We start from the raw sequence: 18,162 nt of genomic DNA, 5'->3' as shown, positions 1-18,162 counted from the left end.
ATCCAGGTCTGAATGCTTTCCATGTTCATTCCACTAGATCCTGCTGTGCCATTTAGACTCATGTTTAATTTTCTATACATGATTATTTTTATAGTTTAAAATGGTAGTCTTTTAGTCCAAATAATAATGATGCTAAGAAAAACCAATAATTCCTCTTTATGGTCCTTATTTAGTAAGATTCCACACAATATTTGAGGAAGGGCTAAACACTGAGAACCGCATGTAATTGTGCAAATCATATTTGGGCTGGGGTCTTGGTTCCAGATACTAATTATAACAGTCTCCATTTATGACTATTTCAATTCGTCATAATTTGATCTTGGCTGTTGTTTATTAATACTACCGTTATTTAAATATCATAGTAGAGCAAACATTCAGAAGACTACTCTTCCCCTACATAACCTAAAATAGCATACAACTGAGGTTTACGACTTATAACATAACCTAATAGGCTTTCTTAAAAAAATTAGTTACCATTCTACCCGCAGTGTGCTAGCAAACATTAAGCATGTTTGTTTTCGTCTTCATTTCAGGTGCCAATTAAAAATATTAATCAATACGAATGGGAGGCCTTCAGGAGAAAAAAGTGTGTCCTTTCGCAACTAAAAAACAAACAAAAAAACAAGAAATGGCTTAAAAGCTTCAGCTCTAAAATAAAACAAAAAAAAAAAGCTTGAGCTCTGTTTTGGCTGCACGTTTGTGCATTTATTTCAACATGTTACAAATTGCTTTGAGGAATCTGAGTTTCCCTAATTTCACCTTTTAGACGTTACTCGTCTCGCCCCCTAGTCCATATTTTATGCTTTCAAGGAGCGGAAAATTTGGGCCGGGCCATCCAGGCCGCCGCCGGCTCCAGGGGCGGAGACGGACTTGGGCTCCATCTCACCCGCCTCGCGAAGCGCCAAGTCAAGGAGGGGCGAACGGTATCCTCGGGCTTTGGAGACGAAGAGCCAACCTGGATCTGGAAAGAAGCAAAAACTATCCCAAAGGCGGTAAACCACGCTCCGACGCTTCATTTCTCCGAGAACTTCCCAGCACCTAGCCCGCCTCGTAGACGCGCCACAGGCTGAACTTTTCCCTTCAAGCTCACGCCCCCAAGCGCGGCGCGCAGGGCCTTCGCGGCCACGTCCTCGGGGACACCGGCCACGCCCCGTGCCGCCGCCCGGCCCCGGCCACACTCCTAGCGGCACGAATCCGGCAGTCAGCGCTGCGCCTGCGCGCCGCCACGAAGGCGGGGCGGGTCAGGCGGAAGGGGCGGAGCTGCATTTCTGCGGTCTTGGGCTGGTGAGTAAGAGGCGGAAGGTTTGCACCGAGCCGGGGGATTCGGGCTCGCTCCTGCGGTGGGTTGCAGTCGTGGCAGTTCAGGCGTGGGGCACTCCTGGAGGATTGGGGTCGGAGTGGGGAAGGAAAAAGAGGATGTTATTGAATTGGGTCATTTTAGGGGTTCGGAGTATGTGAGAACAGGCATTTGTCAGGAAAAGGGTTCAAGGAAAAGTTCGTGTTTCGTTTTTCTTTAAAAAAAAAGAAAATGCCCCGTAAACAGTATTTTAAAATTTTCATCCTTTGGGGCAGATTTGTGAGCCTACCTTTGTGCCACACTATGGCAGCTTTGGTAAGGCGGCTCGTCCCTTGTCTTCCCCCAAACCTAGCGAATGGCCGGATTGGAGAAAGGCAGTATTCCGGTGTAGCTACTACCACAGAGTGAAATTAAAATTCATCTTTTATGGAACAAAATCCAGGATATAAAAGTAATTCAAACTGAAAACCACAAACAATACCTTTAGTTTCTTTCAAATATTGTGCTCGGCCTTTGGCTGGGTCTCTTGCAACAGAGAATGTTCTCTTTTCAAATAAGTACTTTGTTATTAGAAAATGAAAAACAACCGAAGCCAAAGTGATAAAAATTTTTCTTCTCATTTTACTATCCTTCTTGAGTGTTATGCCCTAATACATATATTTTTGGAAAACAAAAACAGACTACTATAATTTTTCTTATTTAATACAAAACCACAAGTTTGCTGAGGACTGTGTGGATTCTTAATCATTTTGGGACTGTCTACAATGTTCATAATATTCGTTTATATTGTAAACAATATGTAGGTTTGTGTTCCAGGTAATATGAGTTAAAAAAATATGTCAAAGACAAGAAACTGTGCTTTTAGGGGAGTATTAGGAGAGACAAAATATTGAAAAATTACATAAGAAACAAACCACAGTTTGAAATACTTGATGTCGAAAGGAAACCTGTGTGCTTGGAACCTTTGCTCTTTTGTCTCAACTGATTTTTGCCTGTGGGAATGTGGATCCATTGTTCTCAGATCTTCTGATTTTCTCCAGGTCAGGCCAAAATCGGTATTTTTATGATTTTTCTTGATTTTTAAAAGTTACTGACAACCAACTAATTTAACACGACCGTCTGTGGGCCAGTTACAACCAGTTTGTGACCTTTGCAGATTATGCTTGAGTGTTCAAAAATAATTGGAAATTAGAAGAGGGGAGAAGTCAGGAATAGTCAGGAAAGGTTGTAAGTAAAAGGTGTAATATAAGCTGGGTTTTGTAGGTTGGGTAGGTTTGGAGAGGTGTCAGAGAGAGAGGGAGGGTATAAAAGATAAAAAATAAGCAGCGGGTTTGGAAGATGATGAGTAGCTCTCCTTTGAAGAGGTCTGAGAATTAGTGCAGAAGAAAATTGAATTTTGGGAAACCTTAGCATGCCAGCAAGGGGGATTGTACTTTATCTGAAGGCAGTAGTTCTCCAACTTGAGCTTACATCAGAATCACCTGTAGGGCTTAATAAAACAGATTGCCGAGTCTGGGGGGTGGAGCCTTTTTGGTAAGTTCCCAGCTGCTGCTGCTGCTCCTGGTTTAGGGACCACACTTTGGGAATCACAGTGCAAGGGAACTATTACAGGAATTTGAGGAAGAGTGAGGAGAGCCATTCATGTTTCAATATGAGTCTTGCCTGTGAAGTTCAAGAGGGAGGAATGGGGAGAAAGGAAAAGGAAGGCCCCGTATGGTTAATGAGCACTTGCTCAACGCCAGGCCCCATGCCAGGCTTTCTCCTAGACACTATCTAATTTCATATTCACTATGACCCAAATGTGTAAGCCTTAATATTTTCATTTTGCAGATGAAACTGAGTTTGAGATTGTCTAGGTCCTGTAGTTGGTCTCACAGCTCTTAGGGCTATGCCTCCTTAAGGTTAGTGCAGACTTAAAATTAGGATGGTGACAGTGGGAATGAATCAAAATGTCTAAATTGTGATGGGATTTAGAAAAATGGAAAATTCCCAAGCAGACTGAAATCTAAAACTATGAAATTGGGAAATCTGAGTCTTATTGAAAAAAAATGATAAAGGGTGAAGACCTTTAGAGAATTGGCATGAATTCAGTATGTGCTCTGTATTACTCTTACTTAAAACAAAGACCTATTTTAAAACCTTTTTTTGAGAGAGCAGAGGTGGTTCAGGCTATAGCTCAAGTGGCTAAGTACCTGCTTCCCACATGGGAAGCCCCTGGTACCTAAAAAACAAAAATCAACCTTTTTAAAAGTTGCTTGTTTAAAAAGTCTTTCTCCTTGACAAAAATTTCTTGAGATTATTAAGGAAAGGAGGAAATAAAGCCTTCTGTGAAGATAGTGGGAGATGGTAAATAAATTAATGGCATCTGATAGCTTATCCAAATCAAAAGTGGTTAGCATTGAGAAATGGAAACTAATGTTATAGCATTGCATCCCCTGTATGAATTGCATTGCTCCACAGACAGTGACCTAATGTATTGATTCTGGAAATCTTGTATGTTTTTTCTTGCCAGAGTAGTTATTGAAATTGAGAATATTCATTGGATCAACTACAAGACAAATATCCAAGTCAGACTGGCTGTTGCAGAGCAGATTTTTAATAAAGGAAAACATCCATATATTGAAATCCAACATTAAAAAGAAAGTCCTTTAAATATGTATGTACTGTAAAATGTAGAAAATTTTTCTGTGTGGTTATTAGGAGCTATGTACCCCAGGAAAACATGTTCTCAAACTTAATCCATTCCTGTGGGTGTGAGCTCTTAAATAGGACCTTTGATGAGGTTAATCTGGTTAAGGTTGGTCCAGATGAATCAGAATGAGTCTTTTTTAAAAAATTTTTTTTTATTTTTAAAGAAGGTTTAGATTATATAAAAAATATAAGGATTCCTATATGCCCCACTCCCTCCCCCTCCCACATCAACTACATCCCTCATAAGCATGGTAAATTTGTTACAATTGATGAACACATATTGGAGCATTGCTGCTAACCATGGAATGCAGTTTACATTATAGTTTACACTCTGTCCCGCACAATTTTGTGGGTTATGACAGAATATACAGCAGCCTGTATCTGTCACTGCAGTGTCACGCAGGACAATTCCAGTGTCCCAAAAATGTCCCCATATTATACCTATCTTCCCTCTCCCATCCCTCTGAACCTCCTGTGGCCACTGCCTTTATGTCAATGATAAGAGTTCTTCCATTGCTAGAATAATAATGTCTATAGTAGAATAATAATGTCTATAAGTCTACTTCAGTCCATTGTTTATTCCTCAATCATGAGGATTTGGGATTGTGATGCCCACTCTGCTTCTGATTGAGAGGACGAGTCTTAATCCTATTACTGAAGGCCCTATAGGGAAGGTCACAGAAAGAGAGAAAGCCACAGGACCACCTAGAAGCTGAAAGTCAGCAGAACCCAGAAGAGAAAGGAGAAGCCAGGAGAGGCCCCCATGTGCATTACAATATGACAGAAAGGTCAGGGACCAAGTTTTGCAGGCAGCCAGCTCCAAAACACCACAGTATTCTGGGAGAAAGCATTGCCTGGATGACACCTTGATTTGGACTTTTGTCCTCAAAACCATGAGCCAACAGATACCTATTGTTTAAAAAAATCCATTGCATGGTATTTGTTTTGGCACCTAGGGAACTAAGTATGTTTTCAAAAGATCGATCAATTGAGTAATCAATGTAATGGGGTTATTGATTCATGTAAAATTTATAGCGTATTCGTTCATTTTTTTCCTCTGCAGTAAACTGCTGTGGATACAAATATAACACAGTCTAAGACTGACGTCTTAAAAAATGATCCCAAAACAGTGTGACCAGCATGGTAATAGAAGCATGTGGCCAGTATGTCATGGCAGGAGGTGGGAGCGATAACTGAAGGGTGGAGAAAGGATGCCAGTGAACAACTTATAGAAGAGAAGACACGAGTTGATTCTTGAAGGCTGAGGAGTAATTTGTGAGACGATGAAAGGAGAGTGGGCATGCGAAGCAGAAGGAACATCGTTGGACAATGGCTGAGATATATAAGGAGGAGGGTGGCCTTTTCTGGGACCTCTATGCAGATCAGAATAGATATGGTAATGTAGTAAAGTGGAAGAGGAGAATGGATTAAGTTGAAGGAGGTAGACAAGCACTCATAAAGAGTATGAAATTTTTATGTAATGGTTCTTTTGGCTAGATTATAAAGTTCATGATGACAGGAGTCCTATTTGACTGATGTAATTCTGTATTTTGAGGCTTCTCTGTAGTGCCAAGCAATTTGTTGATTCTCAAGAAATATTTGTTGAAGGATGGCTGAATCACAGAATTTTTTTTTAATGTATAAGGCAGTAGGAACTTTTATTTTTTAATTTCCGTTTTTTAGAAAAAAACATGCAGAAAGTACAGAGTTTTCATATACTCCCCCCCCACACACACATTTCTCCCTATTATAGTTTGTATGAGTGTGGTAACTTGTTATAATTCATGAAACAATGTTAGTGTAATTATGTTTTTAACTTTAATCCACTGTTTATATAAGGTCTTTGTGTTGGACAGTTCTGTGATTTGTGTGTATGGTAACTTACGTACAATCTGAAGTTTCCTTTCTTAAATCCCTTTTTGAATATATAAATCAGTGGTGTTAATTACAGACGTAAAGTTTGGTCTCCATCCCATCATCCATTGCCAAAGCTTTTCCATCAACTCAAACACATACTACATACCAATTAAATATCAACTCCCAATTCCTGTCTGCCACTAGTCCCTTGGTTACCTCTATTCTAGTTTCTCACTTTATGAATATGAACAGAGGGAATCTTTATTTTAAGCAAAGGAATAATATGATCAGATTTGTATTTTTTGAGGAAAGTGGTAGTATGAAAGATGAATTAATAATAGATGTATCTGTTACTAGTACAGGGGCTTTGAAACTTAAGCTTTTGCCCATTCAGTTGCAATCAGCATTTTAAAAATATAGAAGAAAATAGAAAAGACACTCTTAGAGTGTGTGATATGTAATAATGGTACTAATGGTAATAAGTACTGTTTTGTGAAACTTTTGTTCCAGTATATGCATGAGTGTTCGACTGTGATTAAATGTATTTCTTCCTTCGGATGGCCATCAAGATTTGAAATCCATTATAGTGGAAATAATGTGGGAATGAGGATGGAGCGAAGGAAAAGATTTAAAAAAATACATATATTTTTAAATATATTTTTATTAGAGAGGTTGTGAATTTATGAAACAATCATGCACATGTGTGGAATTCCCATACAGCACCCCTCCACCAACACACCTCCTTGTTGTGGAACATTCATTACAAATTATGAGATAATATCAAATGATTAGCTATGGTCTATACTGTACATTTGGAATATTTTTTCCATACTCCTCTTATTATTAACACAGTACATCTTTGGCATTGATGCAGGGCTGTAGGTTGCATTAATTATATTTTTTCCTGTGCTTCTCCACATTCTTAACACCTTGCAATAGTAATGTACATTTATTCTAGTTTATAGAAGGACATTCCTGTATTTGTGCTATTAAACACCATTCTCATCCAGCTCTGTGTCCACTGTATAATTCACCCTAGTAAAATGTATTTTTGAGAAACACAAACTTGAATCTTCAAATACTACTGTCCATGTTAACCTTACAGGAGAGAGGATGCACTTACCAACCTATTTCAGTGTGATTTTTAACCTACTTGACAATTAGTTTTCAACTATATATTCATAAATTGACATTATTAAATGTAATTAAAAGCTGCAGAATTTCTCTTGAATTATGGTAGTGCTTAATTTACAAATTGTGGGATGAAACCATTCTCATGAGGAATCATGAAAATTAGTTGAAACAACTTGATTTGATTATTGGCCAAGTTCTTTGATTTCTCTCCATAAGAAAGCAGAAAAAGTTGCTTTTAAGTTACATGAGCAAGTAGGACGTTTTTCTCCCTATCTACAGGATTTTGCCCCTCTAGTAGACTTAATCTGTTCTGCCTGTAAATGTAGAAAAGTTGCTTACATAAGGCTGTTATGTTGGCTTTTTTTTTTTAAGAGCTAAGAAAGAGGAAAAGAGATTGTAAACAATCCCAGTCATGGGTGCAGGAGTGCTCCAGGGTGAGGTGTGCTGTTATTTTGGTTTTTAAAAAATGTATGGGCTCCTTTAAAACTTGGTTGGTTGGATAAATTAATGGGTTTAAGTGTATTATGAACTCTTAGTTATCAGATGTGAATTATTCTCTATGAAGTGCAAAATATTTTTAAATTTTAAATGATCTGTTCTGTCAGCTCATGCATTGTTGGGATTCCCTACTGATAACGGTTTGCACCTCAAATGTCAACTAATTTTCATTTTGGCCTAAGCAAAATGTAGGTAAAAAGCTGAACTGCCTGCCCTCATCCTGCTGTATTCAAATGTAAAGGGTTATTTAATTTCCCCTTATTTTGACATGACACCATTCCTCTTTTTATACAACAGCGTAGACTTAACAATATAGATTTAGATTTATGAAATCCAAAGTTTTGCCAACGTTTCCCTACTGGTTGGGAGGGCTTTGCCCAAGCAACCTAAGGATACTGAGCCTCACCTGTAAAATGGGATATCATCTTGAAGGATTGTTGTGAGGATTAGCTGAGCAAATGCATGCATAATACCTCACACATAGTAAGCTTTAAGTACAAAGCACCAGCTGTTGCTCTGCTACTTACATGGTCCAGGGGGTTGGGAGCACCTAGAAAATCTGCCCCTAGATAGAGGCTCGAAAGTGTCAAAACCTAGAATTATATACCTGTGGCTAGCTTTTCGTTTTTGGCAAAACAATGGAGTAAATTGGTATCATTTCCTGGCTCTTTTTATTTAAAGGACTTTAAGATTTGCACTACTTGAACAAGTAGAGACCCTCACAGTCCTAAATTGTGATAAAGCCCGCATATGAACCATAAGCTTATTAGATAGTTGGCATGGATTCCCTGAGAAAGACTGTGATTCGATTGTTGTAAGAAATCTCTATTTTAAATGTTGAAGTAATCTATGACACTATTATTTAGATAGTTTTTATTCATCTCCTTTTATTTAGGGAGTGTTATTTGCTTATGTATTAAAAATAGACATATTGTCACCTAGTAAAGTTCATGCTTCTATTTTCCTGATTTGGAAGATTGGATAGATGTCAGAAATACCTTGATTCAAAACAGGAAACTTAGAAGGCAGAAAGTTTTAGTAGAGGACCTCAGATTGGCTCTGGAGTTCAGTGCCTTGTCAGTGGGCCCTACTTTGGAATTTGTGTTCCTTAGTGAGATGGAGTTGGACTCGGAAGTGATTTTTCTACACATGCCTCTTCTGTTACCTTTACTGAACCTGTGGTTGGTGCTGGGGTTGGTTTATACCCAGGAAACTTGAATCTCTGGACTGCCCATGTGCTAGCTGGGCCCTGAACCTCAGCAGAGTTGCAACTCTACTCTCCGGTTCATTGGACTTAACCAGGTCGGCTAACAGGGAGGTGAAGATGTTCAACCACCACACCAGGGAACCGAGCACCTATAACTCCAAGCAGGAGAATCACATCCATCAAGCATGTGGGTCTAAGTCCCCTCTTGATATAAAGGTAGAGTGGACATCACCATCCCAGGGTCCACAGGGTGGAGGAATAAAATATGGATTAAAGTGGGCTTACTTTTGTTCTACTATAGAACTATTGTGACTAATAATGGAAGAAACTGTAGAATTTATCTGGAGAAAGTGGCCACAGTAGTTGCTGAGGACAGGGAAAGAGAAGAGTTGTGATGTGGGGGCATTTGGGGGACTTGGAGTTGTCCTAAATGATATTGCAGGGACAGATGCTGGACATTATGTATTCTGCCATAACCTACTGAATATACTGGGGGAGAGTGTAAACTACAGTGTAAACTGTAATCCATGCAGTGTAGCAGTGCTCCAAAATGTATTCGCCAGATGTAATGAATGTGCCACAGTGATGAAAGAGGTTGTTGATGTGGGAGGAGGAGAGGGGTGGGGTGTGGGGTATGTGGGAATCTTTTATATTTTTTAATGTAACATTTTTCATGATCTAGATCTATGTATCTTTAAAAAATACAATAAAAATAAGTATATGGCAAAAAATAAAAATTGCACAGGTTAAGATTATTACTCAGAGCTTTTCTTTATAGTTATTAGATCAATGTAAACTAGGTAGAATATCCATTCATGAACTTAAGAATACATATATTCTGAGGAAGTAAATAAGACGTTGTCCTTTCTCTGGGAACATAGTCAGCTGGAGGATGTGGAGTGAGAATTGGTGGGGAGTGGTCTTTAAGTAGTTAGAAAACAAGAAGACAGATACTCTACCTGAGGTGTGAATTAAAGGCTGTTGGAACATTGAACATAGAACAGTTAATTGCTTGGGACAATTGGGGGAAAATGTATCTCAGAGGAGGTGAGTAGGAGTTTTGCAGGCAAGAAAGTGGAAGATATGCATTCCAGACACCAAATATGATATGTAGGTGGTTTTAAAATATCTACCATGCTCAAACATGTTTACTAGCTCTTGTACATGACATTGTTTCAGAGTACTATTGAACTTTACATCTTAATAGGATGATTCTCATAGAATCTGTGTGCATAAAAGTGTGACTAAGGACAATCACTTCATCTTGCACATTTTTTTTTTTTTTTTTGAGATTTATTTATTCCCCCTTGTTTTTGCTGTCTGTTTTCTGTGTCCATTCACTGCGCATTTTTCTGTGTCTGCTTGTCTCCCTTTGTTGTGTCATCTTGCGTCAGCTCTCCGCAGTGCATGGGCCAGCATGTCTTCACAAGGAGGTCCTGGGACATGAACCAAGGGCCTCCTGGTATAGTAGACGGGAGCCCAACAGATTGAGCCACAGCCTCTTCCCTTGCACATTCTTTTTACTAGGTTTATGTATATATGCTAATCTTATTACATAATTAGACACTGGCATATAAATATACATTGAATGTAACAGGTAATAACTGGTTAAGGACTTAAAGTCTAATTCTGTAGTTTTTGGGAAGACATCTAAATGCAGAAGAAAACAAGTTACAGGTTATGGCAAGGATTCATGAATAATTATATATTTCATTAAAATTCTAAAACTTCTAATCTTTGACTTTTAAAAAAAAGTTAAGATTCTTTGGGTTGTTTCTTTCTTACCAAAGGAACTGTATTAGTTCTCTACTGCTGCTATAACAAATTAGCACAAACTTGGTGGATTAAAACGATCCAAAGTTATTATCTTACAGTTCTGTAGGTCAGAAATCTGACATGTCTCACTGCTAAAATAAAGGCATCCGTAGTGTTTTGTTCTATCCTGGAGGCTCTGGGGGAGAATCTGTTTCCTTGCCTTTTCTACCTTCTACAGGCTTGTTCATGGCCCCCTTACTCCATCTTCAAAGCCAGGAATGATGGACTTATTTGTTCTGCCTTCCTCTTCCATTTTCAAGTACCTTTGCGATTACACTGGGTCTACCTGAATAATCCAGGATAATTTTATGTTAAGGTAACTGATTAGCAACCTTAATTCCATCTGTAAATTTAATTCCCCTTTGTCATGTCAGGTAAAACATTCACAGGTTCCAGGTGTTAAGATGTAAACATCTTTGAGGACCATCATTCTGCCTACCATAGCAACATACACTTCTTTAAAAATTTCAAGGAGAAAGAAAAAAACACATAGAACTATAATACCACTCGTGTAGATAAACTTAGCACTCTTAGTGTTTCTTGTTTGTGTGTGTATATAAAATTTAATGAAAAATGGTGTCATACCTTCTCTTTATCTCCATTCTTTTGGTAATCTCACTGGTCTCATGAACTGAAATGCCATCTGAAGGATGAGTCTCAAATTTATACATCAAATCTGACCTCTCCCCTGAACCTAAGACTGATAAATGTAATTGCATACGCAGGATTCCACTTGGATATCCAAATAGGCACCTTAAACTTAACATTTCTGAAACCAAACTCCAGATCTTTCCTCAAACCTCACACCACAGTCTTCCACAGCTCATCATAGGACAGCTCCATCTTTCTTACGCCTCAAGCCAAAACCTTTGCCACATCCATGGCTGCTTCCTCGCTCTCCCACCCAATGTCTCATTTATTAGACAATCCTTCAGAGTTCATCTCGACTCTGATTTTACACTCCCTCCACCTGGTCCAACCCAGCCTTTTCTCTCATCTACATTATTACAAGAATCTTTTAATTGGTCTTTCCATTTCTGTTCTTTCACCCCCACCCCCATATCCCTTTCCATAAAACAGCCGGAGAGATCCTTTTAAAAGGTTAAGTCAGCTCAGTGATGTCCCATCTCACTCAAAGTCAAAGTTCTTACAGGTATTTGTAAAGCCCTATATCTGACTCTCTGACCTTCTCTTGGACACTGGCCTCCTTATTTAAATGTATATTGTCTGTCTTCCTTTACTAGGATTTGCGCTTCATGACAGTAAGAACTTTTGTTTTATTTTAATCATTGCTGTATCCCGAGTGTTAGACTAGTGCATGGCACATAGTGAATGCACAAATATCTGTTGAGTGGATGAATGACTCCTTTATTGTCTCTTTTTTTTTTCCTTTCTTAATATGTTACTTTGAACTTTTTTATTTTTGGCATAGCTTGATTGATGACAAGAGGTAGTCATGGTAAGGCTTGTTAATTAAAGAGCATACTTTAAGTGTTCTAACTTGCTTTAGACCACATATGGCAGCAATCTCCCTTATGGAAGACTAGGACTAGATTTGGTAATAGGAAGGTCCTATATTCTTGCCAACATTTCCTCTTTCTCTGTTCTTTGACTACTAATACTATCACCATCACTGCACAATGAAAATACTTTTTACTCCCTTTCAGAAGTGGAGAGAGTTGCTAATATTCATTTCCCTTTTAGCAAAAGGACTTCTCTCTTTTTTTAAAGATTTATTTATTTTTCCCCTCCTCTGCCCCACTGGTTTTGCTGTCTGTGTCCATTCCTTGTGTGATCTTCTGTATCTGTTTCTCTTTTTTGTCTTCTCTTCTCATCTTTCTCCTCTAGGATTCACCAGGATTCAATCCTGGGGAACTCTGATGCGGAGGGAGGTTCCCCGTCAATTGTGCCATCTCAGTTCCTGGTCTCTACTGCGCTTCACTTTGACTCTACCCTTCGTCTCTCTTTTGTTGCATCATCATCTTGCTGCGTGACTCACTTGCGCAGGCCCTGGCTCACCGCGCAGGCATGCTTTCTCTTCTTTTTCACCAGGAGGTCCCAGGGATCAAACCTGGGTCATCCCATATGGTAGGCAGAAGCCTTAACACTTGAGTCACAGCCACTTCCCTTCTCTTTTCTTCTAAAATAATTAAAACATAAATGCCTCACAGAGTCAAAAGACCTGAGTTTGCATCCTGGTCCTGTCACTGGCTATGACTGTGGTTACCTAATTCACTTACTCTTGGTTCCCCTTCTATTAGATAATAATAATGTGTCCTGTCCTCATGGAATTGTTTGGAAGAGTAAAGTGAAATAAAGTGTTTGAAAGTGGTTTATAAACCGAAGGGCCAGGCAAATGGGGAATAAAATAAGGTAAGATCAGCAGTCCTTTTTTAAATGACTGCAGTGTGCCATGCTCTGTGTCAAGCCTTGAGGAGTCTGACATGGACAGGAAGCTGTTGAGTCTGGCTTGTCTTTTCCATCCCTAATGCCTTGCCCAAATCTAGGTGCTTATCATCTCTTGAATCAAATCTGCTACGGGTTTCCTAGACTGAGCTCTCTGTTACTGGGGTCTCAACATTCTTGACTTCTTGCCACTCCTACAAGAGTTAACTCCTAAACAACTCACTCCCATAAAAGTTGGTTATTTCTGTACTATCAGTTGAAACATATTTAGTTCTTGACTTCATACCTTGGCCTCAGTTTACATCCTGGTCTGGCCTCATCTCCTATCACTGGTTCCATAAACCTCAGGCTTCTGCCTCATTAAATTACTCAGTCTTCTCTGATACGGCAAGAAAAAGAGCAAGTCCCAACTCTGCATATGTACAGTTAAGTCCTTAGCCTGGAAAGCCTGCCCCTTCCTTCTTCAACCTATTTATCCTTTAAGACCCAGTCTTGACATCGATTCCCCTATATCTTGTCCCTTCTACTCCTCAAAGAAAGTTAGTTCCTGACCTAATTTGCCAGGGCTGCTATCATAAATACCAAAGACTAGTTGGCTTAAACAACAGGAATTTATTGCCTGGCTTGGAAACTAGATGTCCAAATCAAGGTATGCAGGCCATGCTTTTTCCGAAGTCTGGAGTGTTCTGCACTGGCTTGCCTCCAGTCCATGTCTCAGGCTCTGCCTTTGTCACGTGGTGCCCAGGCTCCTCCTGTCTCCTCACTTTTCTGCTAATAAGGATTCTAGTTAGTGGATTAAGGCGCAGGATCTTAACCTTTTTTTTGTTCCATGGACCCCTTTGCTGGTCAGGTGAAAACCATGGACCCCTTCTCAGAATGTAGCGGCAGATAGTTTTATGACACTCAGCATCAGAGGTCAGAGAAAATAAAGGTAATAAGTTGATTTTTTTTTTCAGTTCAAGCCCACAGACCCCCTGGTTAAGAACCACTGGATTAAGGCCTGCCCTGATTCAGATTAGCCTCGTTTTAACTGGATCTCAGAGGATCCTATTTACAAATGAGTTGGAACCCCCAGTACTGGGGGTTAAGATTGACCATGATAATCTGTGGGGGACATGATAGAAACCATAACAGCTCCTTTAATCTTATCCCTGCCCACATCATTTTGTTCTTTCTTTGAACATGATGTTTGTATTCTGTGAGCTATAAAGTGCTTGGGTTATGCTATTCAGGATAAGATAATGAGGCAATCCACCTAAGAATGTGTAGTCGGCTGAATGGTGCTGCCCCCACCTCACCCCCAAAGATATGTCTACATCCTAATCTCTGGAAACTCCAGGAGGGAAACAGAACCTACAGGAGATATCTGTAAATATGAGATTTTATAAAACTGTCTCACATGACTATGGGGATGCACAAGTCCACATTTTTAGGACAGGCTGCAAGTGGGGAACGCCAATGAAGGTTTTTTAATTCTCCAGGAGAAGATGGCTGGCCGAAGTAGAGATGAAAATTCTCTCTTCTGACTGCTGAAATCATCATGTCTCCTTTTCAGGCCTTCAACTGATCCGTTGAGATGTCTCTGATTGCTGAAGGAAATCTCCTCAGTTGATTTTGGATGTAATCAGCCATAGATGCAATCCACTTACTTATGAGTTAAGTCCACAAAATAGCCTCAGAGTAACAGGCCAGTGTTTGCTTGACCAAACAACTGGGCACCATTACGTGTCCAAGTGGACATAACAGCCTAACCATCACACTGTGAATGTAATTTATTTGATAAGAGTCTTTGCAGATGAAATTAAGTTACAGAGCTCTAGATGAGTTAATCCTGTTATCTGGGTGGGCTCTAAATCCAGTGGCAATGAAATGAGAGACACACAGAGCAGAAAAGAAGGCCATGTGAAGACAGAACGGCAGAGATTGAAGTACTGTAGCCACAAGCTCAGGAATACCTGGAGCCATTGGAAGCTGGGATGGGCAAGGAAGGATTCTGCCCTACAGCCTTTGTGAGGAGCACAGCTCTACTAACACCTTGATTTCAGACTTCTGGCCTGCACTACTGGGAAGGAATAAATTTGTTGTTTAAGATTGTGGTAATTTTTTGCGGCAGCCCTTAGGAAGCCAGTATAGAAGGGTATAGTACAATAGCTGGAACATAATAAGATATCATTTTCAGCACCATCAGTACCATCACTGTTGTTCTTATTACCTTGCATGGGGCCTGGAAAGTGGATGTGCTCAGAAGACAGTGGTTGAATGGAAATACAGTTTTTGCCTCTGAGTATCCCATCTGATGGTGGTGTTTTAAATGTCTTTATGAGTTTGTAGGGGTGGGAGTAGTTTATCATGCTTTAGAAAATATTTTACACATTTTTAATAAAGTGTCCCTTTATTTATTTATTTTTAAAGATTTATTTATTTATTTAATTTCCCCCCCTCCCCCGGTTGTCTGTTCTCTGTGTCTATTTGCTGTGTCTTGTTTCTTTGTCCGCTTCTGTTGTCGTCAGCAGCACGGGAAGTGTGGGCGGCGCCATTCCTGGGCAGGCTGCTCTTTCTTTTCACGCTGGGCGGCTCTCCTCGTGGGCGCACTCCTTGCGGTGGGGCTCCCCTATGCGGGGGCACCCTTGCGTGGCACGGCACTCCTTGCGCGCATCAGCACTGCGCATGGGCCAGCTCCACACGGGTCAAGGAGGCCCGGGGTTTGAACTGCAGACCTCCCATGTGGTAGACGGACGCCCTAACCACTGGGCCAAGTCCGTTTCCCAAGTGTCCCTTTAAAATGAGACAAATTCTGTACAAATAGAAATTGTAAAGCCCAAAAAACAAATAGAAAAAAGTTTGTCTTTGGAAAACTGATGAGCAGTTGCAGTTCTCACAATAAAAGAGAACGTCTTAAAATATTTCTAATGTTTTTTTCTAAATAGTATGTTAATTAGCTAAAATTAATTTCACGTCATTGGCCTTAAAGTATCATTTAGAGAGGTAACTTGGAACAATGAAGTAATTTATTTCATTATAGTTACAAGATACTTGGAAACCAAAATTAATAATCACAAAGCCAAACATTTGTAAATTTCAGTTTGCCACTGGAAACTTGATTTGTAACCTAATTATTATCAAAGTTTTATAAACCAGCCTATTGGAAAGGTGCCTATATTATCCACCTTTTACTCAAAAGGAAACTGAGGCACGAAGTAGTTACATTACTTGCCCAAAGTCATTAAAGCTAAGTGGAAGTGACTTAGTGGCCATTGCCAGTAACCTCTGCACTATCCTGACCCTTGATGTGCTGTGTCAGCTTTGTAGTCTAATACAGTTAGAAGTGGAGAATATCAGTACATCTAAGGAAAAGATTCTCAACTAATTTCATTATGATTCAAGCTTTCATGTGCTTATCTATGGGGATTCTGATTGGTGGGGCTGAGAAAATGCATTTTTAATAAGCGCCCAAGTGGTTCTGACCATACTTTGAGATGTACTGATCTAGTGACAGAACCTTCACAATTCACTTCATATGAAGGCTTTTTTTGGTGGTTCTTTACCTGCATAAGCTAAGCCATTCTTTATGTGAATCAGTGTTCCTTAGTGAGTCTATTGAATACATAAATGTCTCTAATATGCACTTATGCCTCAAATGCCCACACTACTAATCACATTGCTTTTGTAGAGAATGAATAAATGGCTAGCACCAGAGGGATTTTTATTTTAAAAAAACAACAAATTTTTCTGTGATCTTCAGAATAGGATATATTCGACCTGAGGAAGTTATTAAGATGAATTTAAGTCTATATACAGAAGAAAATAAGCATGACTTAAAATTTCTACCCTAAGGGTTTGTGTGTGTGTGATTGTTTTTGTTTAGAAGTACAGTACTAGTTCCATGATTGGGTTACTTTGAGTAATGACCAGCCAAGGAAGGACTCATCTCTGAAGTTTAAGAAGAAAACTTTCACTCATTTGTATTACCAAGAATGCTGATTGTGTGTTTGGTATATGGGGAAAATGCTACTTGTAATTTTGTTACTTCTATGTCTTAGTTATATACTGAACTGGCAAAATGTTTTTTTTTTCTCCTAGGGAAGTAACAAATCACATTGAGCCAAAAAAACATCCAGTGTTTCTTCAGTTACAAACAAAATGAATATTTCCATGCTGCTACAATATCCTCACCAGTATTTCCTAAAAGGCCTTTTAAGAACACCTTTCCGACATTACCACTTCATCTTTCACTCAAGAACTCACCGTGGATCAGGAATCCCATCTGTTCAGCCGTTTAATTCTTTTGGACTCCATTGTACAAAGTGGATACTGCTATCACTTGGTTCAAAGAGAAAATTATGTGTACAAACAACCTTAAAAGAACACATAAAAGGACTTTCTGATAAAGAACAAAGATTTGTGGATAAACTTTACACTGGTTTAGTCCAAGGGCAAAGGGCCTGCTTAGCAGAGGCCATAACTCTTATAGAATCAACTCATGAAAGGAAAAAAGAGTTAGCCCAGGTGCTTCTTCAGAAAGTATTAGTCTACCACAGAGAACAAGAACAGTTAAATAAAGGAAAACCACTAACATTTCGAGTGGGTCAGTCATTTTTTTTTCTGTCTGTCCAGTAAATATTATCCTAAATTCTCTCTTCTTTTAAAGTAATTCTAAATACACTTCCATCAAATGGGGATTTTTTTTTTCTTTTCAGAGTTTTAAAATGAATTATAAATGCCTCTTCTTTGTAAATACTAGTCTTGTTATGTTGAGGGAAAAAAAAATGGCTTGACTCTCTGAACCAGGGCTCTGCATTTCGAGAGAACAATGTCATATTTTTCTTATAGCAAGAATCTTGCTATGGCTCCCAGAATAGAAATAATGCATAAGAAGAAGTATTAACCAATTTGCTAATTATTTTCATAGTTCAACTGCTTAGTAGTCTTAATGTGAATTTCCTGTTTTTGTGATCATATCAACTCTTAATAATCCTTATCACTTTTCAGAATTCTACTTAAGTATTTCCTTAACCTTTCAGTAGGTAAGTCTCACATCTTTCAGACACTCTGTTGAGTCTAAGAGTAGCTGGGGCGGCTCTAAACTCAGCCATCTCAATACCAAAATGTGTTTTAAAAGAGAGACAATATTCATTTGCTGTCTGTCCAAAAACATTAGATATTCATTTGATTCTTGAAAAAATGATTTGTTTCTGTAATTATAAAACAGTTTGTTATGTTTTTGAAATTTTGCGTTTTAAAACAATTTAGATATGTT

General features: G+C 39.1%; 1 protein-coding gene across 2 annotated transcripts in view; it reads left to right on the top strand.

Annotated features, from left to right (window-relative positions):
- Positions 1-1,192: 1,192 nt before the first annotated feature.
- The window catches only part of MMAA (metabolism of cobalamin associated A), a 29,251-nt gene continuing 12,281 nt past the window's right edge, over positions 1,193-18,162 (top strand). The window contains exons 1-2 of one of the 2 annotated variants that reach the window (XM_004456506.5): positions 1,193-1,284; positions 16,986-17,490. In XM_004456506.5, the coding sequence (XP_004456563.1) occupies positions 17,046-17,490 (445 nt within the window). In that variant the 5' untranslated portion in view covers positions 1,193-1,284; positions 16,986-17,045. Of the gene's footprint in view, positions 1,341-16,985; positions 17,491-18,162 lie in introns of both variants that reach the window. The other variant, XM_004456505.4, reaches the window with a different exon arrangement.

The sequence above is a fragment of the Dasypus novemcinctus genome, chromosome 1, assembly GCF_030445035.2.
Source record: "Dasypus novemcinctus isolate mDasNov1 chromosome 1, mDasNov1.1.hap2, whole genome shotgun sequence".
Classification (NCBI taxonomy): Eukaryota; Metazoa; Chordata; class Mammalia; order Cingulata; family Dasypodidae; genus Dasypus; species Dasypus novemcinctus.
Note: the sequence above shows the minus strand (reverse complement) of the source record. Positions and strands in the feature narration are given on the sequence as shown.